Source organism: Vanacampus margaritifer, chromosome 19 (assembly GCF_051991255.1).
Source record: "Vanacampus margaritifer isolate UIUO_Vmar chromosome 19, RoL_Vmar_1.0, whole genome shotgun sequence".
Lineage (NCBI taxonomy): Eukaryota > Metazoa > Chordata > Actinopteri > Syngnathiformes > Syngnathidae > Vanacampus > Vanacampus margaritifer.
The window spans coordinates 4,998,033-5,016,617 of record NC_135450.1 but is presented as its reverse complement, the minus strand read 5'-3'; the positions used below and the strand labels follow the sequence as shown (position 1 = coordinate 5,016,617).

The following is an 18,585-nucleotide window of genomic DNA, read 5'->3' as shown; positions in this document are numbered from 1 at the left end:
GCTAAGGTGCTAATCTGCTCATTAAAATTTTTTTGAGTATTGGTCAAATAAAAAAGCTATTGTAAAGTTATTTTTGGGTAAATTGCTACATAGAGCAGCTTTAAATAATCTTGCGTTTGTTTACAGAGAGAAAAGACATGATGAGATGCCATAGAGCTTAACAATAACAAAACATGTCTGAGTTCTAGCGTCATGTCCTTAAATAATAACTGCCTGATTGTTTTAGTGTGCAGAAAAGCTTGTACACGCACTGCACACAGATTTAAAAAAGCAGTGATGCTAATGCAAACAAAACAAGCTATTCTGGTCCAACATTTCACAGTGTCCTCGATTTATGGCAGCATTCTTTTTCTTGTTAGTTGTTAGCATTTACGCTAACATTATGGTAACGTCATAACCTTTTCTGTCAGGACTTGGGCTTTGGAATCAGACTGTGATGGTTACACTTATGCTGCGGACAAACTGCAAAATGGCAACTACTGTAGTTTTTTTGTAGAGTTGTTCCTCTGCCGCCTGACTGCCAAAGTGCGCTTGAGGAAGGCATCAAACCCACCTACCATCTTACACTCTAAAAACAGTCAAAAATAACCCAAACTGGGTCAAAAGGGACCGAGCCAACATTTTGAGTTCTATATTTTGAACCTAACTTGGGTCAAAGTTGAGTCAACTGAATAACCAACCCGACTTTTTTGGGTTGTTTGGGACCGACACAACTTTTCAGGTTATTTATTTAAATAAACAAGTTTGGTCAAATGAATAACCATCAACCCAATTTTTGGGGTTTTGTGTGCATTCTAGAAACAGTTTGATCAAACATAACCCAATTTGGGTCAAAAATTGACTGATCCACTACTTGGGTCACACTTGGGTTTGACCCAATTTTTTGGACTGCTGTCTACAAACAAGTCCCCCAAAATTGGGTCATTTTATACAACACCTAAAAATTGGTCAAATTGACCCAATTTTGCACAAAACACTCCAGAAATTGGGTCAAATTGACCCAAGTAGTGAATCAGTGCAGTTTTTTTACCCAAATTGGGTTATTTTCAAAACAACTGTATATAGAGTGTTATTCATTTTGACCCCCACCCCCAAAAGGAAAAAAAAGTTTTATTTTTTTATTAAATTTTTTATTGCTTTTCATATAACTCAATTTCTGGGCTTGTTTTCTGGGTTATTTATTTAACCCAACTTTTTGTGTGTTTGTTTTTATGTTGTTGTTGTTTTTAATCTAATTGCCGTTATTTTTTACCCAACTATTTTTTAGAGGTGCAGAACTGCAGTTTGATTCTGACATCGCTCCTTGCGTGCCTGCATGTGTATGATCTCATTTGCTGTGTAGTTTGCAGTACAAATATGCAGAATAGTTTAATTGCACCTTAAGGGATTATAATGAGAATAGTAAATAAAGAATGATAATTACAGTGTTTGTATGAAAAACCTTTAGGACAGTAAACCTGTCAAACGGTAACGCAGGTGTCCTAAGGCAAGCTCGGAGAAAACAGAAACCTGCGGGGCAGAAGAGTTCTCTTGTTTGCCTTATTGAAAGCCAGCGTACCCTTAAACTATTTTGAGGTTGCTGGTTGCTTTCACGGTAAAAAGAACAAGTGCAGTCATAGAAAAATCAACTGTCAGTGTCATGACCAATTCATTTTACCTCAGACTGGATCCTGTCCTGAGTGTCAGTCAAATCATCTATGGTGTAACCATGTGTCTCTATGGTGGTGTCCATGCTCTTCAGAGTGTCATTAATGGATCGGAATGTGCCCATGACCTTAGATAGCTCTCCTTGGATGGACTTCAGATCCCCTCCTAATCTTCCATTGTGGTCAGTGTGACCGTCTAAGCGATTCCTCACATCATTGATGTTGATTCTACACAGTTGACTGCTCTTCTCCATTTCCTCTCTGAGTCGGCCTACCTCTTCTTGGAGGTTTGAGCACACCTGCGAGCACCCCGTTTCTCCCGAGTCCACCTTTCTGCGTATGTCATTCAGCTCGGTCTGGCAATTGTTGAGGCCCGTTGTGGTGGAGTTGGCCAGCAAACGTAAGTCTTCCTCTACATTCTTGCAAATAGAACAATCTTCCAAATCCTGGCTTAGTGTTTCAACTTCCGTGACTACCCTGTTGAAGTTCTCCCCATCCTTGCCTGTCACGGCAATAATCTTTTTGACATCATCTGTTAGGTTAATGATCCTGTCTGCCAGTGAGTCACCTGACACAGACAAATCATTTAATCTTGTGTTAAATTTCTGGATTTCCCCTTGGTTAGCCACAACTCTCCATTCTAACGTTTTTACAGTCTCTTCAGTTTTATGGCCTTTTCCGTTGCGCCCACAAGTGTCATTGCACATTTTTGCAGTCGCTATTAAACTTCTGTCGAGGAAGGTTGTGACGTTCTCTAGCTGGCTTAAACGTCGACTGTGGTCAGTTACAGTGTCTCCAAGAATAGCCACATCGAGCTCTAGCTTTCCGATTTTGAAGCTATGATCATCCAACTGACTGAGGACCATGTTTCGTAGTTGCGTGACATCTCTTTGGACACTATCCTTCAAGTTATTGCCAGTGTTAGTACACCTTTGCTCTGTTTTTCTCACAGTGTTGTTCACCCTCTTCTCCAACTCTCTCAGTTTGCCATTCACCCTGTCCTCTGTCACCCTTCCCTTTCCTCCCACACTTCCGGCCAGCTCCTTATCCAGTCGCCCTTTGATGATGTCACACTTGCTGGAAGTGGAGGTGACTTGGACATCCAGATCTGATAATCTCTTCTCCAGCTCAGTGACTGTGTTGCAGCACGTCTGGGACTGTTCAGTCTCACTGCGAATGATTTGCAGGCTCTGCCTAAAATGTTGGTCCATGGAGCTGATCAGTTTCTCAAGGGCTCTCACTCTTTCTCGGTCCGCCTCTTGCTGTCGCCTCAGATCTTCCACACCAGCCTGAAAACAAGAACATGACAAGAGCTGTTATTTCTATTGTCACAGTATTGACTTTCATTTGGAAGTGTTTGCGAGATTACTCATGCAAGAACTTGCAAAATTAATGAATGTGCTGACTTGAAAGTACTTGGTCCATTCTAGCTTCATTGTTTTCTGCCCTATTGGGAATTCTTCTTTATGTAACACTGTACACTCATTCAATGTCATTGACGACTATTGACGTAAGAAATCCACTTTAACTGGGCTAGCAGTGAATGAGTTAATAAATGCTCACCCTTTTGGAGAACATTTTGCCACTTTTACACTGTAAACTATCAGCTCATTTTGGGGTGGCTGATTTTCCACTACCCTCGTGCAGTATTGCTTTTTATTAATAATATTATCATAGATCAAACATATCAGAGGAAGCTGAAATTTCACCCAGAATGTTGAAGTTAAAAATGGCACCATCAATCATTTCTAAATAATTATTGTCATTATTATATGTGGAAGAAAGATTTTTTGATTAATTAAAAGTAAAAAAAATATTCATAAATGACTTGGTTAGCACAGTTTGAAGAGAGGAGTCAACCCTTGGCTCCAATACTGCGAGATTTTATTTATTTATTTATTTATTTTCCTTACAAGGGTTAAAATAGTACAGCAGAAAAATGAAAACCATGCGTCATTGAGCAAATCAGGAAGGAATGAGAAATGCTAACAACAACAATGGAAGAGAATGAGAATCAACTGCATCAAGGTAAGGAGATTTTTTTATTGTAATTTATATATATATATATATTTTTTTTGTAACGTTTTTATTATTCAAGAGGAGAATAACAGCAGGAAGTTAAACAAGATGCTGCAACAAAGGGGAGATTGGAGCATCATTGAGCTAAGTTACAGTAAGGAGAAGCTAATGTTAGCATTGGGGTCACCTACATGGTCCCCACAGACACCAAGTCAAGGAAGGTCAATTCTATAAATAACTCACCGGTGATAAGACATTGTAGTTTCCTATGAATACTGTAGGAGTGATCATATGAAAATGTATGTAATGTACTTGCAAAGATTTCTAGAGATAAATTGCTGCATTTTGTTGCTTATCTGTTTCCTATATTAAGAATGGCCAACAGTGATTGACGTCACACACATGGTCTACAGTAGGTTTTCCACAGGAAACACATTAATAAGTGAGCTGGTACAGTGCAGTGGAAAATGGGCACTATACATCGCCGTTATTTACTCCAGGAAATGCAGTTACTTTTTTTTACTTTTTCTTGTGAGGGGCACTCACAGGCATAAGCCTTCTTGTAATGAACCATGAAAGGTGAATGAGGGCAGAAGTGACTCAATGTTTATGGAGAGGAAAGTTATGGCTTTAAATGGGTTTATACAGTCATCCTCACCCTCTAGGGGAAAAGATAGGAGATATTCATAATACTTGGGAATATTACTAACACTACCTGACACCAGAACAAGTACTGATACTGCAGCAAAGAAGCACCTGGATAAATAAGCAGGTTCTTTAAAAAAAAAAAAACACCTGATGTTAATCTGATCCTGGCATTTATTTATGTTTAGTACATCGGACTTCACCTGGCAGGCAGAGCAGGACAGAGTCACCCTTCTCTCCAGCTCTGTCAGTATTTGTGCCTTGAGTGTGTTCAGCTGGTTCCCCTGATGTCCCCCTACAGTGGCTCCATCTAGGTCATTACCCCCTCCATTCTCTAAGTGGTTGTTAATGTTGAGCAGGGTCTCATCATGGACCTGAACAAACAAATCAAATCACATAGTTTATGCTTGCCTTGAATATTCTTTGTGGGGCAAACACAATAAAGTAGTGTCCAGAAAATTGGACTTATTGTTCATTAAAATGACATACTGTGTAGCTACACTTTGTTGGCTATTTTATGAGGGGAAAAACGCAAATAATATCATTATTGGATAATATAATGCAATACACTAGACAAATATTTCATTATTATTATTATTATTTACCTGTGTCCTATTATACAGATGGTCCAGCTTTGTGTGGATTTTGTTGATTGTTTCCGTCATGTGTGGTTGGGCTGAATCAGCTGGCACAATAGCTCCATTTAGAACTGAACTATACAGGAGAAGAGTTGACATTACTTTATTTACAAGAAGCATAACGTGGCATGAATGCATTGGATTAAAAAACACATTCACATACAACTTCCGGTTTAGATCATGAACGGAGGTCTGTATGCTGTGGAGGTCCTTAGTAAGGCCGTTGATTGTTTCTTCCAGCTGTCTCACCTTTTCACTGTCACCTGTTTACAAGAAAAGTAAAACAGGCATAGGAGGACTGGTTCCATTATACTCAAGTGCCTTTTTTTATTTGATTGACAAGTGTGCTTAGACACGGTAAAGTACATCAGCAGAATATTTGATGTTCAAAGGTCTGGACGTGAAGTGTCATTTTAGTCTCCACTGACAAAGTGACAAAAGTAGTCAGTGATTCCACTGACAAAAAAAAATAATTCAAACAGAATTTGCTTTTCCCACTGGTCGCTGAATCAGTGGTGGCTGGTGTTTGCTGATCTCACTCTGCTTCACCTATCCTTCCTTCCTTTAGTCTTTCATCTGGTCTCTTGAGGTCTCCCTAATCTGTTGAAATTTAGATGTTTCTGGGGTTGGTGAAAGATTCTGGTTTTGTAACTGTGAGTGGTAGGTGGTGTCTGATTGGTGCTGGATTTCACTTTGTTTCATCTTTCTTTCCTTTGATCCTTCCTCTGGTTTCCTGACAACTTCAGGACTCTGAAGTATACAGTTAAGGTGAAGGGACTGGGCTTTATAACATGTTTCAGGTGAATTCAAGAGCACAAACTTACACGCACAGACACGCACGCACACACACGCGCGCCCAAAAAAAAGAAGACATAAATATGTTCATGACATATCCTTTCCCACAAGAAGAGTTTCTACTCTTCTGGTAAGACTTCCTGCAAAATTTTTGTGTCTCTTAATTATTATCCAGCCAAACCTGACTTTTACTCCCCAGATTGTTTGGTTTAGTTTTAGTACGTTCTTGTTTGGAAGTAAGATCATTATGGGCCAGGAAGTAATTTTAGACTTGAGTTGAGATTGTGTGGTTTCGGCCGTGTACAAATGCTGTCTGGCTCAGTGTGACGGTTTCCACTGGTTTTGATATAGGTCACAGATAATGGAAAGTATTGCATCATGTCTATGCAAAACAAAAGGGTGCGTCATAAACCACAACATTAAATTTACAATTACAGCGTTTTATTACTTATTCTTCTCTTAAAGAACACTTGAAATCTTGATATGCTACATATGTACCATATGTTGTAATAAAGAAAATATCATTTCATATGGAACTTTAGTCACTTAAAACCATACTTTATTATTATTATTATTATTATTATGATTGTTAATTACTCATCCACTAGACATGTTTGTTTCTCTTTTGATGAATGCATATCTTGTAGCTCGGATCCTAAAAAAAAATGCAACAGATGTAATATGCTGAACATTACTACGGTACATAAAAAAGTGAAAATGTGTAAAGATCAGTCAATCAGTTAATATAATATTACTAATAATAGGGCATGGATAACCAAGATACATGGTTGATATTTCAGTAAAATACTACACTAACATGTAATATAAAACCATCAACTTGAGGTTGAGCATATTGTCGCTGCTATGTGAAAAAGACTTATGTCCATTTTTTCTCCATTTTTTATATTTTTATGTTTTTGATATGCCTGCATTCAGTTTCATCCTAAAACATAGAAATGTAAAAAAAAAAAAAGGCAAAAATGGACAAAAGTGTTTTTCACATAGTAGCGAAGATATGCTAAGTTAAAGCTAAAGCAAGAACTAAGCTAAATCACATGCTAGGCTAAAGCATGTGCTATGCTAAGGTACTCATGAGTGTTTGTTTATTATGTGCTCGAATAATTTGGCTTAGGTAATGACACCATTAGTAAAAACAAATGTAAAGTGTTGTACTAATATCAAGTGGGGTTTCCTTTGTCTGTTTTTTTCCCCTTTTACAGGCTACAACCGTGGAAGCTATGATTATGTCATACTCATAATACTTTAACATTTTTTTTTTAAATATAGCCTATATGACCCTTACATATGTTTGCTGTCATTTGTATTGACTACTTTTTTTATTCAAGTTTGGTAGCATGCAGCTAATTACCATTTCCACTCTGTCCGCTGCCTTGTGTGTGGCCTGTCTGTGTGACATGGGGTCGTCCACTGTTGACGGGCCCCTCGTGACAGTCCTCCCCTGAGTATCCATGGCAACATTTCCACTCCATTTCTGTCACCATCTTGTAAGCCACCTTGTACCTCGGCCTCCTGTATGTCCGGTACCTGAGAATTCAGGGAATTGAGTGGTGAACAACAATAACATTGAATTTATTTTTTACAACAAAAAACTTGCATGTGGAAGCGTGTAGATATTGTTGGCAATGGGCTTTAATGAAGAGGAATTAGGCACGGATTCATCCATCCAATTTCATCAATCTCAAGGCGCTATGTTTTCTGGTTTTGGTCACATGACGTTTACAATGCAAGCCCGAGGGCACTTTGACATTAGAGAGTGGTAGAGTACAAAATGGCAGCGCTCATTGCCACCCAAAAAAAGTTAAGTTGCATTGAGCAAGTATCATGCAGCGGGAATGAAAATAAATGTAATTAGTTGAATTCTAACTGGTTAATTTATCAGATTGTATTATTTAAAGAATTTTGACTGAAAGTGCTATATAAAGAAATGTATTATTATAACAATGCTGTGACAAGAATAGGGATAGCATTTGAGTGATTGGATGCTCAAAGGTAGTATGTCACTGAGCAGCGGATTCTTGCAAGTGTTTTCGAATGTAACAAATGTTGATGTTTTGTCAGGGTTTGTTAACTCATTTGCTCCCAAAAACGCATAAAAACCTATTTTAAATATTGCCATGGTCCCAAAAACGTATTTATATATTTTTGTTTATGTTTTTTTTTATGCTAGAACGTACAGAAGACTTTGATGTAGGCTCTGATCTGAAGAGGTCTCTTAAAGCAATGGTAGTTAATACAAAAACGGCCAGCAGGTGGCAGCAGAGTATAAGAGATCAACCAGGGCCATGCTGCAACAAGCAGTTTTCAACACATTTATGAATAATGATGAAACTTAGCTATATTATAATGCTAATTGCTGCAAAACAGAAACAGATACAAACATACTTTTTTTCCTGATGAAAGAACAGACTCTAATCTTTCTTTTGGTAGGTTCCATGTTTTTATAGCAATAGAACACAATATTCTGTGGGCCTTGCAAAATCAGTCAAAATCCAGTAAAAACGCTGGGGAGAGAAGGGAATTGCTTCAGTGAAAAATGGCTGGGAGTGAATGAGTTAAAGGTGGCAAATGGTTGCAAAGACATTCACCAGACATTCGCAAACAGTTTTAATGGTTGCAAACAGTTTTTCTTGGTTCAAAATTTCGCCAAGAAATTTCTTGGGGACGATTGAAAAATGTGTGCGACCGTAACGACTGTTTGTGAACGCCTGGCGAACGTTTATGCAACCCTTTGCAACCTTTAACGAAGCCTGATGAAAAAACACATTTGCTATATTCGCAAATACTCGCAAGCCTTCGCCACACAGAAAGATATTACCTTAAGGGGGTAATATCAGCAATCCATTTGGATATTTTAGCGCATGACATCACCTTGAACGATGAGATATGCCTAATGCTCATTGTTGAAAGTTTCCCGGTCCTATATTATGGGAACCGATAAGTGTTTGGGTGAAGCCAATAACAACTCACTCCACCCACACATTGCGTTTGAAAGAGTTGAGAGATGACTGCTGTTACACATCGTTACTACAGGCTGAATTGAGAAAAAATAGGCGAGGTTTTTTGGCGCAGGACAGTAGAAGTCTGACGACAGGTGGAACCATTCAGAGTTGTAAACATTCCCTGCTATTTTCATTCTCCAAGATATCTATATTTAGCCACTACGAAAACTCGATGTCTTGCTGGTAGGAGAAAGTAGAATGCTTATCTTGGCCAGTTCTCCCCCTCATTAATGTGTCACTCCAACTTGTGATTGAGGGCCATACACGCCTCAATAATGAGCCAAGAATTGGACGGAAGTCACAATAAAGGTTTACGGCAGCAACTCCAGATACATTAACGAGCCTCGACAGTAATTGTTTAGCAGGTTGCTCCCTTTTAATGCCACTTCATAGGCGGCACTCAAAAGTTTATATGCACATGGAAAATATCTTCATCTTCCAGCTCTCTGCGCTAAAAGCGTGAGAAGAAGGGATACAATGTGCTCTCAGAAGAAATATAAAAAACAGCAAGAGAGGTGGCGTGTGGAAGAACAATTATATAAAGGACAAAAGAGGAATATTGAGATTATTTTCCAGTGTGCTAGACTAGATGGTGATAGCGGGATGGATGAAGCCCCTTTTCGGCTCCATTCTGGCCACAGCCCACATTTAGGCAGATGATTCAGGCAGGCATAAGGATCAAGGGGCGAAACTAGTGTCCACAGCGATATGGTTATTACTTCAATAGAACAAAAACATCACGAGGGTTTGCTGAATGTTTTCTCACTGCGTAACATCCGTATTTGGAGAACATCGTCAAATCCATCCCATCTTTAGTCAAATTGTTCCTCGACTGAGGACACTGGATATTCCCTGGTCAACACAGTAATGCATGTGTGGGTTTGAATACAGCACTTCATCACTGAAATCAAACCCTTGCGGTGTGAGCATGCACATAGTGACATTTTGGCAACACACCAGGATAACCACAAGTGAGCACCTCTCTGACCAGACTCTTTTGAAAGATGGCTCGAAAATAAAACAACGTTGAGTGAAATGAGTATCCTTAGACAGGAAGAGGTACGTTGGAGCCAATAGACGGAATACAAGCCAGCGCAATAAAAGGCAGGAAGTTAATGAGGAGAAAGATATTTGTTTGAGTGTGCAGAGAGTACAGTAACACCCCTGAGGTAGAAGTAGGAATTTTCAAGAAAAAATTGCTTTTTAGAGCAGAGGTTTCAGACATATGTCCCGTGGGCCAAAACCAGTCCGCTGGGGGGTTCAATCTGGGCTGCAGCGTTAATTTAACCCTATAAAGCCAAACGTATCATATATAATGCAAGACCTTTTTAGCCTTCTATTTGAGTATAATATTTTTTTTTCAAATTTAAACCTTGATTTACAGTATATGATCTGACATATGCATTGCACAGATAATCCATTAGAGGGCAGTATCACCCAGCCGATGGGTTTTCCAGTGACCTTGCAAGATCGCCACAATTGAGAAAGGAGAGACACCTATACTTATCAAAAGTGGGAAATGTTCGTTCTGATTTTTGGGAATACTAATATGTTAAATGTGTCTGTTTATTATAATATTTTTGACAGTTATAAATGTACGAATTTATAGCATTGTGGCCGGATGTATCAAATATGACACAAATCAAAAGTCATATGTGGAAGTTGATTTAAAAAAAATAATAATAAAAGAACATTTGTTCAAAAGGACCAATAAATACTTTATTTACAAAGAATCAAAATTGTCTCATATATTCCATGGGGAAAAAACAGAAAAGTGGATGTACATACAAACTATGAATGTTAAGTTTATGTTAAAACTGATTTAAGATATAAGTATTTTTGTTGTCTGAACATTTTGCACAGGAACAATTTTTGAATAAATGAAACCTTTCAATAAACGTTTGTTGGGTTTATTAGATTAAACTCGATCATAATTGTCCTGAATAACTGTAAAGAAAAAAAAATTGAGATCGAATTTTTTGGCCATATCGCCCAACCCTAATTTGATAGTTTGAAAACTGCTCAACTCTTTTGAGGCTCAAAATTCGGACATCTTATTTTTATATAAGTTAACTTGTGTGTTCAAATCATACTTTTAAGATGGGAACAGTTAGATAATTTTTTTCCATAAATTCCATTGGTAAAAATTGTCATCCCGTAATGGATTGCTTGTTTGGCCTCAGAGGTTCCGTTTTGTGTGTGTGGGTGTGTTTTGTTTTTGTTACATAGTAGGGCCCACCCATTCATGTGGGGCCATTTTGCTGGGCCCCACAAGTTTAGACCTATTTTTTAGGGTCAAGACTTGGTTTTAGAGTTTAGGTTTGAATTGGGTTATGGTTGAAGTTAGGGTAAGGGATCGGGGTAGGCAATCCTTTTTGATGGTTGGGGTTAGGGAAAGGGGCTAGGAAATGCATTATGTCAATGAGATGGCCCCACAAAGATAGTAAAACAAACCTGTGTGTGTGTGTGTGTGCGCGTGCGCGTGTGTGTGTACATGAGTAATAGTTACTCACGCCACTCGAGGACACTGGCCCCAGGTACAGCGTTGGTAGTCTGGTTTGATATATGTCTCCACGCCATCCTCCATCACACAGCTAACAGTGCGGGTCACCACATAAGCACACCAATTCCTATGATACCACAGAAAAAAAAACACAGACTGAAGGAAATGACAAATGATGAGTGTCACCATTTACTATAAATGCAGAGTCAGGCCTGATGACAAGGCGTGTCTTTGTTTTCCAGTAAAACAAGAACAAATTGATATGAAATCACACCCATGCTTATTTTGTACATTCAAGTGGTCTACTAGTGAAAATGTCAGATCGTATCAAGACAATTTCACTAATTGAACAATTGATACCATTGTATCCCCAAAAAACACACACATAAAAAAAAACGGTCAACACGACGTTGTGCATATTGTGGCTTCAGATGAGATCGGATTAGTTACATTCATTGGGTGACACAAAAAAAACGGTCATCAACTTAACTTAAATAACTTTAGAAATAATTAATCTATTCTATTTAATTTTTTTTGATTTACCAAGAATAATTAATATTCTAAGAGTTTACCAAATTTGACCTTCCATGTCATGGACTACTGAGGAAAAGACATTTATAGTTGAGGCATATTTTCTGCTTAAGTCTATCCACGCAGCTCAATTGTAATTCAAAGAACGGTTCAGAATTTCCTGTCCACTCAATGATCTACAGATGGGTCAACAAGTTCACGACATCCGAACCGTTCTTTGAATTGCAATTGAGCTGCGTGGATTACATCCATCCATCATCTAGCGCTTATTCGGTGTCGGCAACTTTAGCGGGGAAGCCCAGACTTCCCTCTCCCCAACCACTTCAACCAGCTCCTCCGACGGGATCCCAAGAGACATAGTCTCTCCATCGTTTCCTGGGTCGTCCCCGGGGCCTCCCGCCGGTGGGACATGCCCGGAACACCTCTCCAGGGAGGCGTCCAGGAGGCATCGGAACCAGATGCCCGAGCCACCTCAACTGGTTCCTCTCAATGCGGAGGAATAACGGCTCAACGCTGAGTCCCTCCCGGATGGCCGAGCTTCTCACCCTATCTCTAAGGGAAAGCCGTAAATATGCCTCAACTATAAATGTATTTTCCTCAGTAGTCCATAGCATCTCGAAGGTCAAATTTGGTAGACTCTTAGAACACTAATTCTTCTTGGTAAATCTGAAAAATAAAAAGAATTGATTAATTATTTCTAAAGTTATTCAAGTTTAGGTGATGATTGACCTTTTCTTTGTTTTCTGTCACCCTGTACGTTCTTAGAGCTGCAATCTGGGTTTACAAAATGCCAAATCCATGGTTCTGTAATATGGATAAAATTATTGGGACACCTTGCCATAGGAGAGGAATCGGTTAACACTTGGCACCATGTTGCTCTAGTGGTGTTCGAAGGGGTTTATGTCTGACTGGGCTCTTCGAACATTCCAAAAATATGCATGTTCAAGACTCTAAATTGTCCATAATTGTGAATGTGAGTGGCTGTTGGTAAATTATTGAGGTTCAGTTAAAAAAAAAAAAAAAAGATTGTTAGTCTTTCTCAATCTTTCTAATTCACTTTTCCAATTCTTGTTCCGCTCGTATCACTCCACCCATGTGTTTCCATAGTTTAATTGCACCTACCCCTGCTGACCCCCCCCCCCCCACTCAACAGCTTAATCATGGTTCATTCCTCTCCAAATCTGTCACAATCTCGTGTTCCTATCACTACTGTACTGTATGTACAAGTGGACACAAAACCTATAAGTGTAGGACATACTTTTTGTGGTTGTGGTTTGCAGTGATATAGAACTACACTGAATCATACTGAGAATGGTTTCTAATAAAGCTTATGTAATTATGTGAGAGTCACAAAAATGCCACAATACTGTTAAATTAAAGGGGAGTCAACTTGAAAAAAAAATGTAATCTTTACAATGGAATGTTCTATGCGCTGCCACTAGTCTAAACACGGCATTCTGATTGATATTGCGGTTGTGGAATATAAATTAAGCAGCAAAATCTACACGTTTTTATCACAGACTTACATATGAATGGACTGTCAATGCCGCTTACTCACCGTTGGGATAAGTGAAGCCACTGGTGGCCATCTTACGTTGCCACCTAAGGCCACCTAACTTGAATACATTGATTTCTCTGCGGAGTTTTCACATGATTTTCTTTCCTTTTTTTTAATTGTTTTTATTTGAACAAATTTTCTCTTCTTTTTTTCATAATGCAAAAGACAAAGGTCACAAACATAACCAACAAACCCCGAGAAACGAAACAACAACAATAACAATCTGAAAGACAAGCTAAACCAAGGACTATGTAAACAAAACAAATATAATTATGTCACAACACACAAAAAACGGACATCACAGACATGACCAAAACACTCAAAACATACGGTACTTGTTACAAACATACATATTCACATAACCTACAGATATACACGTACACATACATATCCTACTCCACACTCACACATATACACACAAACACAATATATTCCTGGTGCTACTTTTAACATACAGTCGTTATGGAAGAAAGAGAAAAAAAATATTTGGGAGACCAAAAAATGAAAGACAATAATTTATAGAAATGGTAAGTAAATCATATACCTAATACATTAATTTAACTCAATAATACTAATAGTACTAATACTAATTACAGGGCCTCAAATATTTGCTTTGCTTTGTTTTTGTTTATTTTTGTCGCTGATATAGTTCTCTCAATATTTAAATAATTTTTCATTAAAGATTTCCATTTAATTATTCCTGGAGGGTCTGTATTTTTCCAATGTTGTAACAATAACTTCTTATAAACTAATGAAGAAAATGAAATTTGCCATTCCACTGGATATTTCTATTTTGTCAGATTTTGAAGTAAGCAAGTCTCTAACGTAAACAAAAATCTCTGTTTACAGACGATAGAAAGACAATCCTGAATGTCAATCTAGGTTTCATGTACAGTACCAAAAGGAATGAATAAGAGAATCGCTTCTTCGACAATTTAAACAAGTAGGAGGGGAAGATGGATCAAATTTATGAATTTTATCCCATTTATAATAAATTCTTGTCATTAATTTATACTGGATTAATCGAAGATTTTCATTAGTTGTAACTGAATATGTAAGCTGTAAACATTCCTTCAATCTTATTTTGGAATCAAAACTTTGTATGTCCTTATCCCAGCCACCATATATTTTACTTAATAAATCATATTATTTTTTGTCTCTACAGCAAAAACTCCACCGTGTATAACATCGTTGTACCAATAAATCTTGTCAGAAGCACTACATGTACATTTCATTGCTAAAAAAATACTAATTTTCTTTTATAAGGTAGATCTCCAGGCGCTGCTCAAAGATTTGTCTGCATCATGTTATCAGAGCCATCAACGATCAAGTGAAAGTAAAGCCCATGAGGAAAAATTTGCTGCGAAATGTAAACCTAACCTCTATGAGTCACAATTCACAATATTGAGATAATAAACGGTCGATACAAACAGTTAAGGTCGCTCTGTGCGAGACTCTCATGACTCAGGATCCAATCTTAAAACGCGCACTGATAAGTTTGTTTTCAGCAGAAACATAACAAAAGTTGTCAGTAAAGGTGGCAACATAAAATGGCTGCCCTCTAGCTTAAGCCGCAAGGGTCCTATTGACATTATATAATGCTGCATTCGAGATGACTCGGAAGTCGGATTTATTCGAGTTGGTTTTTCCCGACCTGAAAGCGTTCGAAGCAAAAGTAGACAACCAAAATGGCGGATAGTGATAAATTGTTTTTCGTTTTGGTCCTCAAAACTCATTTTGACCTCCAGCAAACTAGCCTTCTCACAATTTTTGTTGTGTTACGCGAAGTTATGTCGAATATTTATGAATGAAGAAAGCTATCTTATTTTATACTCGAGTAAATTGTGTTTGACCATTCACGGTCTGTGATTCCAAAACGGTCACCATTGTAGAGTGATGTCACATTGTAGTCCGTCGGTGAAGTCGGGCTACTTCCCCCAACCACCCCCGAGTTCGCAGGTGGAATTTCCGAGTTCAAGGGGGCGTCCCCGTACACACTTCCTGGTTTGAAGTTTTATCCATCTCAGGGGGAGGCCCTTTTGCCACTTCCTGTCGACTGAAAATGACATTACAGTTGCTCAGGGCTGAGGTAACAACCAATCAGGGCACAGCTTGTAATTGTCACGTGACCAAACACAGACAGCAGGTGAGCTGTGATTGGTCGTTACCTGATGTCATTTTTAGTCGACAGCAAGTGGCAAAATGGCTGGCAATATTAATCAGAATGCCGAGTAGATATCATTAGATTGTGGCAGTGTACAACTACACCATCGACAATATGAATGTACAAAGTTCCAAAATTGAAAAGAGTACTGTACTAGTGTAGGACTGCCTGGGTCATTTTAAGATTACTGGCAGATTATATTGTTGAACTCTATTCAAGTGTTGAAGATTTGCCGCTCATCACTGTAATCCACTTGCCTGTCACTTACTATTCGCTGTTTTTGTATCACATTTTAATGTCACCCTAGTCTAGCCATGGTGTTTGGAGCCAGCAATCTGCCACCTTGCTTCTGGAATAATCAGCCTTTGTTAGCCACCATAAACACAGCTGTCGCTCAATTTTGTTATCATGTTCTGTGGTTGGTTTCACTGTGTGTGTTTTGGACTTTCTTAGAGAAGGGAAAATTTCTCCATCAGGAGTTGAAATGGGACACAGACGACTGGAATCGGGAACATCTAAAATAAGACAGCTGCAATAAATCTAAAGTGCTCTGTCTGGTCCCTGTGTAGTTTTGGTCATAGTGATTCAGTGAGCTGCCTCTAGCAACGTATTATCCCGTATTACGGACTCAGAGGCTCAAAGGCAGAAGATAAGCATCAAGTTTGCACCGTAATCCCAGTTGATGGAGGACAGACACTGCCTTTCACATAATCATCTTTTTTTTCGCTCTCATTTAGCATACACATGTCTATACATTTACAGTCATACAACTTTCTCCATCTTTGGAGTGTCTAGAGAGGCACACAGTTTTCCATTGAGGTACTTTAATGCCTGCAAATTCTCAAGAGGAGCATTTATATTTGTAAGATGACGACTAAAGGCAATTGGTGTGTCTGGCTTTGTGTGTTTTTGAGAGAGAGAGAGAGAGAGAGAGAGAGAGAGAGCCTAGTGAATTCCCTGTGCTAGAAAGAAAGCACAGTAAATTTGTTTACATGTATGTGTGCATACTTGCTGTTGAACAGGTGGCACCTTTGGCCTTATTCACACTCTTAGCAGAGTGAGGTCGAGCATTCCATACAGTAATCCAGTAAAGCAACATTAATGCAAAAAGCTGGAAAGAAATCGCTCTGATGAAAGTCCCTGAAAGAATCTTGGCCTCAATTCCACAAGTGTATAATGGAGGGCAGTCAGACCTGTGAGACCTTTTCTGTTGGCCGACAGTATCACAAGAATTCACCATCTACATTTCCATCTACATTTTAGGTACGACCAAAATTATATCATATTTATTTAGTTCCAACATTCTATTATCTTTACTGCGTTTCTCTTGGCTGCACTTTTTCCAGTGCTGAATGTGGACATTTTTTTTGTTGTCCAGTATCTAATAGTCTACCCAGGGCCTTCAGACTCAATTATGCAGGCCAATACAACTTAAAGTGGTAGTCAACCACAAACATTTCTTAACAATATGTTATATGTGACCTCACTAATCTAAACATGACATTCTGATTAAGAAGTACATTTGCGAAATATGAGTTATGAGCAAAATCCATCTGTTTTTATCAATCTCAGGGGGCGGCCATTTTGCTACTTGCTGTCGACTAAAGATGACATCACAGTTGCTCAGGGCTCGGGCAACGACCAATCACAGCTCACCTATTTTCTGAAGCTGAGATGGTTCTTACCCGAAACCTGAGCAACAGTGATGTCATCTTTAGTCGACAGCAAGTGGCAAAATGGCCGCTCCCTGAGATGGATAAAAAACATGGACAAATGCTACATTCGAGGATGGTCGGATGGCCCCGAGATGGATAAAAACGGATGGATTTTGCTGCTTAACTCATATTCCACTCACGCAATATTAACCAGAATATCATATTTAGACTAGTGCCGTTGCATTAAACAAACTATTGGTAAAAAAAAAAAAAAAAAGGGTTGTCTTCCCCTTTTAACTAATTTGCTCCCCCAAAAAAACGTATATGTTATATTTCAGATAGAAACAGATAGAAATATACTTTTTTCCTGATGAAAGAAGAGGCTTTAATCGTTCTTTTGGTAAGTTCCATGGGCCTTGCAAAATCAGTCAAAATCCAGTATAACGAAGGGGGTTGCTTCAGTGAAAATGACTGCAAGTGAATGAGTTAATGATTAGCAATCTTTAATCAATCAAGGCCTATGCAACTATTAGCAATCTTTACCCAATCAGATTTCAAATTGATCCTCACAGCACCAGAGCGCTGTTCCTCGATGACATCAGCATTTTCCCATCCTCTAATTGGATGGTCAGGGAAAAACTTGTTACAAGCAACTTGGACTGCAAAAAAAGTATGTGATCTACACATATCAATACATGTAATAAGCATTTCTGTTGAGTACAGTGAATTATATTTATGTGTTGGTTTAGCATGACATACAGAAAGTGAAAGTTAGCAATAGAAAACTGTATTAGATAGAAATAATTTTGTTATTCACAAGTACTCAAATAAATCATGAATTGGACTTTTTTGTTGGGTGGGATTGGGGAGAGAAAGGGTGTGGTTGTATGCGTGCTTGGTTGTGTGGGTGTGTGTGTTGCCCATGAATGGCATATTCAGCAGCTAATCTCCTTGTTTCCTTTACCGCCTGAGCCTCACAGGAAATGATTGCCCACAAATAAGTGTGCATTTGCAGGATGCAAATAACTGTATTTGTTTACAAGTACAGTGCCGTCTACTATGGGGACGTTTTAGAAAATTAGTGAACAACAGTAAAAGGGTAGACTCTTCTTGGGAACAGTGCATGTGGATTTGCACAAAAACACAGATACAAGGAGGTATTTATTATTAGTCAGTATGGCATCAATGGAAAAGGCCACCATCCGTAACCATGAAGGTGTCAATCTTCTGTTTGTCATCCTCAATTAAACAAAAAATACCTATTTGACAGCCAAACAAAAATAAACACAGCGCTCCATGATTTTTCTGTTTTTCAACCCCTTTGTTAACATTTCAGCCTTAGGGGAGGTCTGCACTCCACTGAGCGACATTATAGTTATATGTGACCATTATAGACTTGCTAAAATAACAA

General features: G+C 38.5%; 1 protein-coding gene across 1 annotated transcript in view; it reads right to left on the bottom strand.

The window, feature by feature from the left end:
• emilin1a (elastin microfibril interfacer 1a) overlaps nucleotides 1-18,585 on the bottom strand; it is a 40,463-nt gene that overhangs the window by 10,878 nt on the left and 11,000 nt on the right. The window contains exons 2-7 of the mRNA XM_077553242.1: nucleotides 11,277-11,393; nucleotides 7,113-7,288; nucleotides 5,112-5,211; nucleotides 4,916-5,024; nucleotides 4,514-4,684; nucleotides 1,658-2,935 (exon numbers count right to left, since the gene is read on the bottom strand). Coding sequence (XP_077409368.1) covers nucleotides 1,658-2,935; nucleotides 4,514-4,684; nucleotides 4,916-5,024; nucleotides 5,112-5,211; nucleotides 7,113-7,288; nucleotides 11,277-11,393 — 1,951 coding nt within the window. The remainder of the gene's footprint in view (nucleotides 1-1,657; nucleotides 2,936-4,513; nucleotides 4,685-4,915; nucleotides 5,025-5,111; nucleotides 5,212-7,112; nucleotides 7,289-11,276; nucleotides 11,394-18,585) is intronic.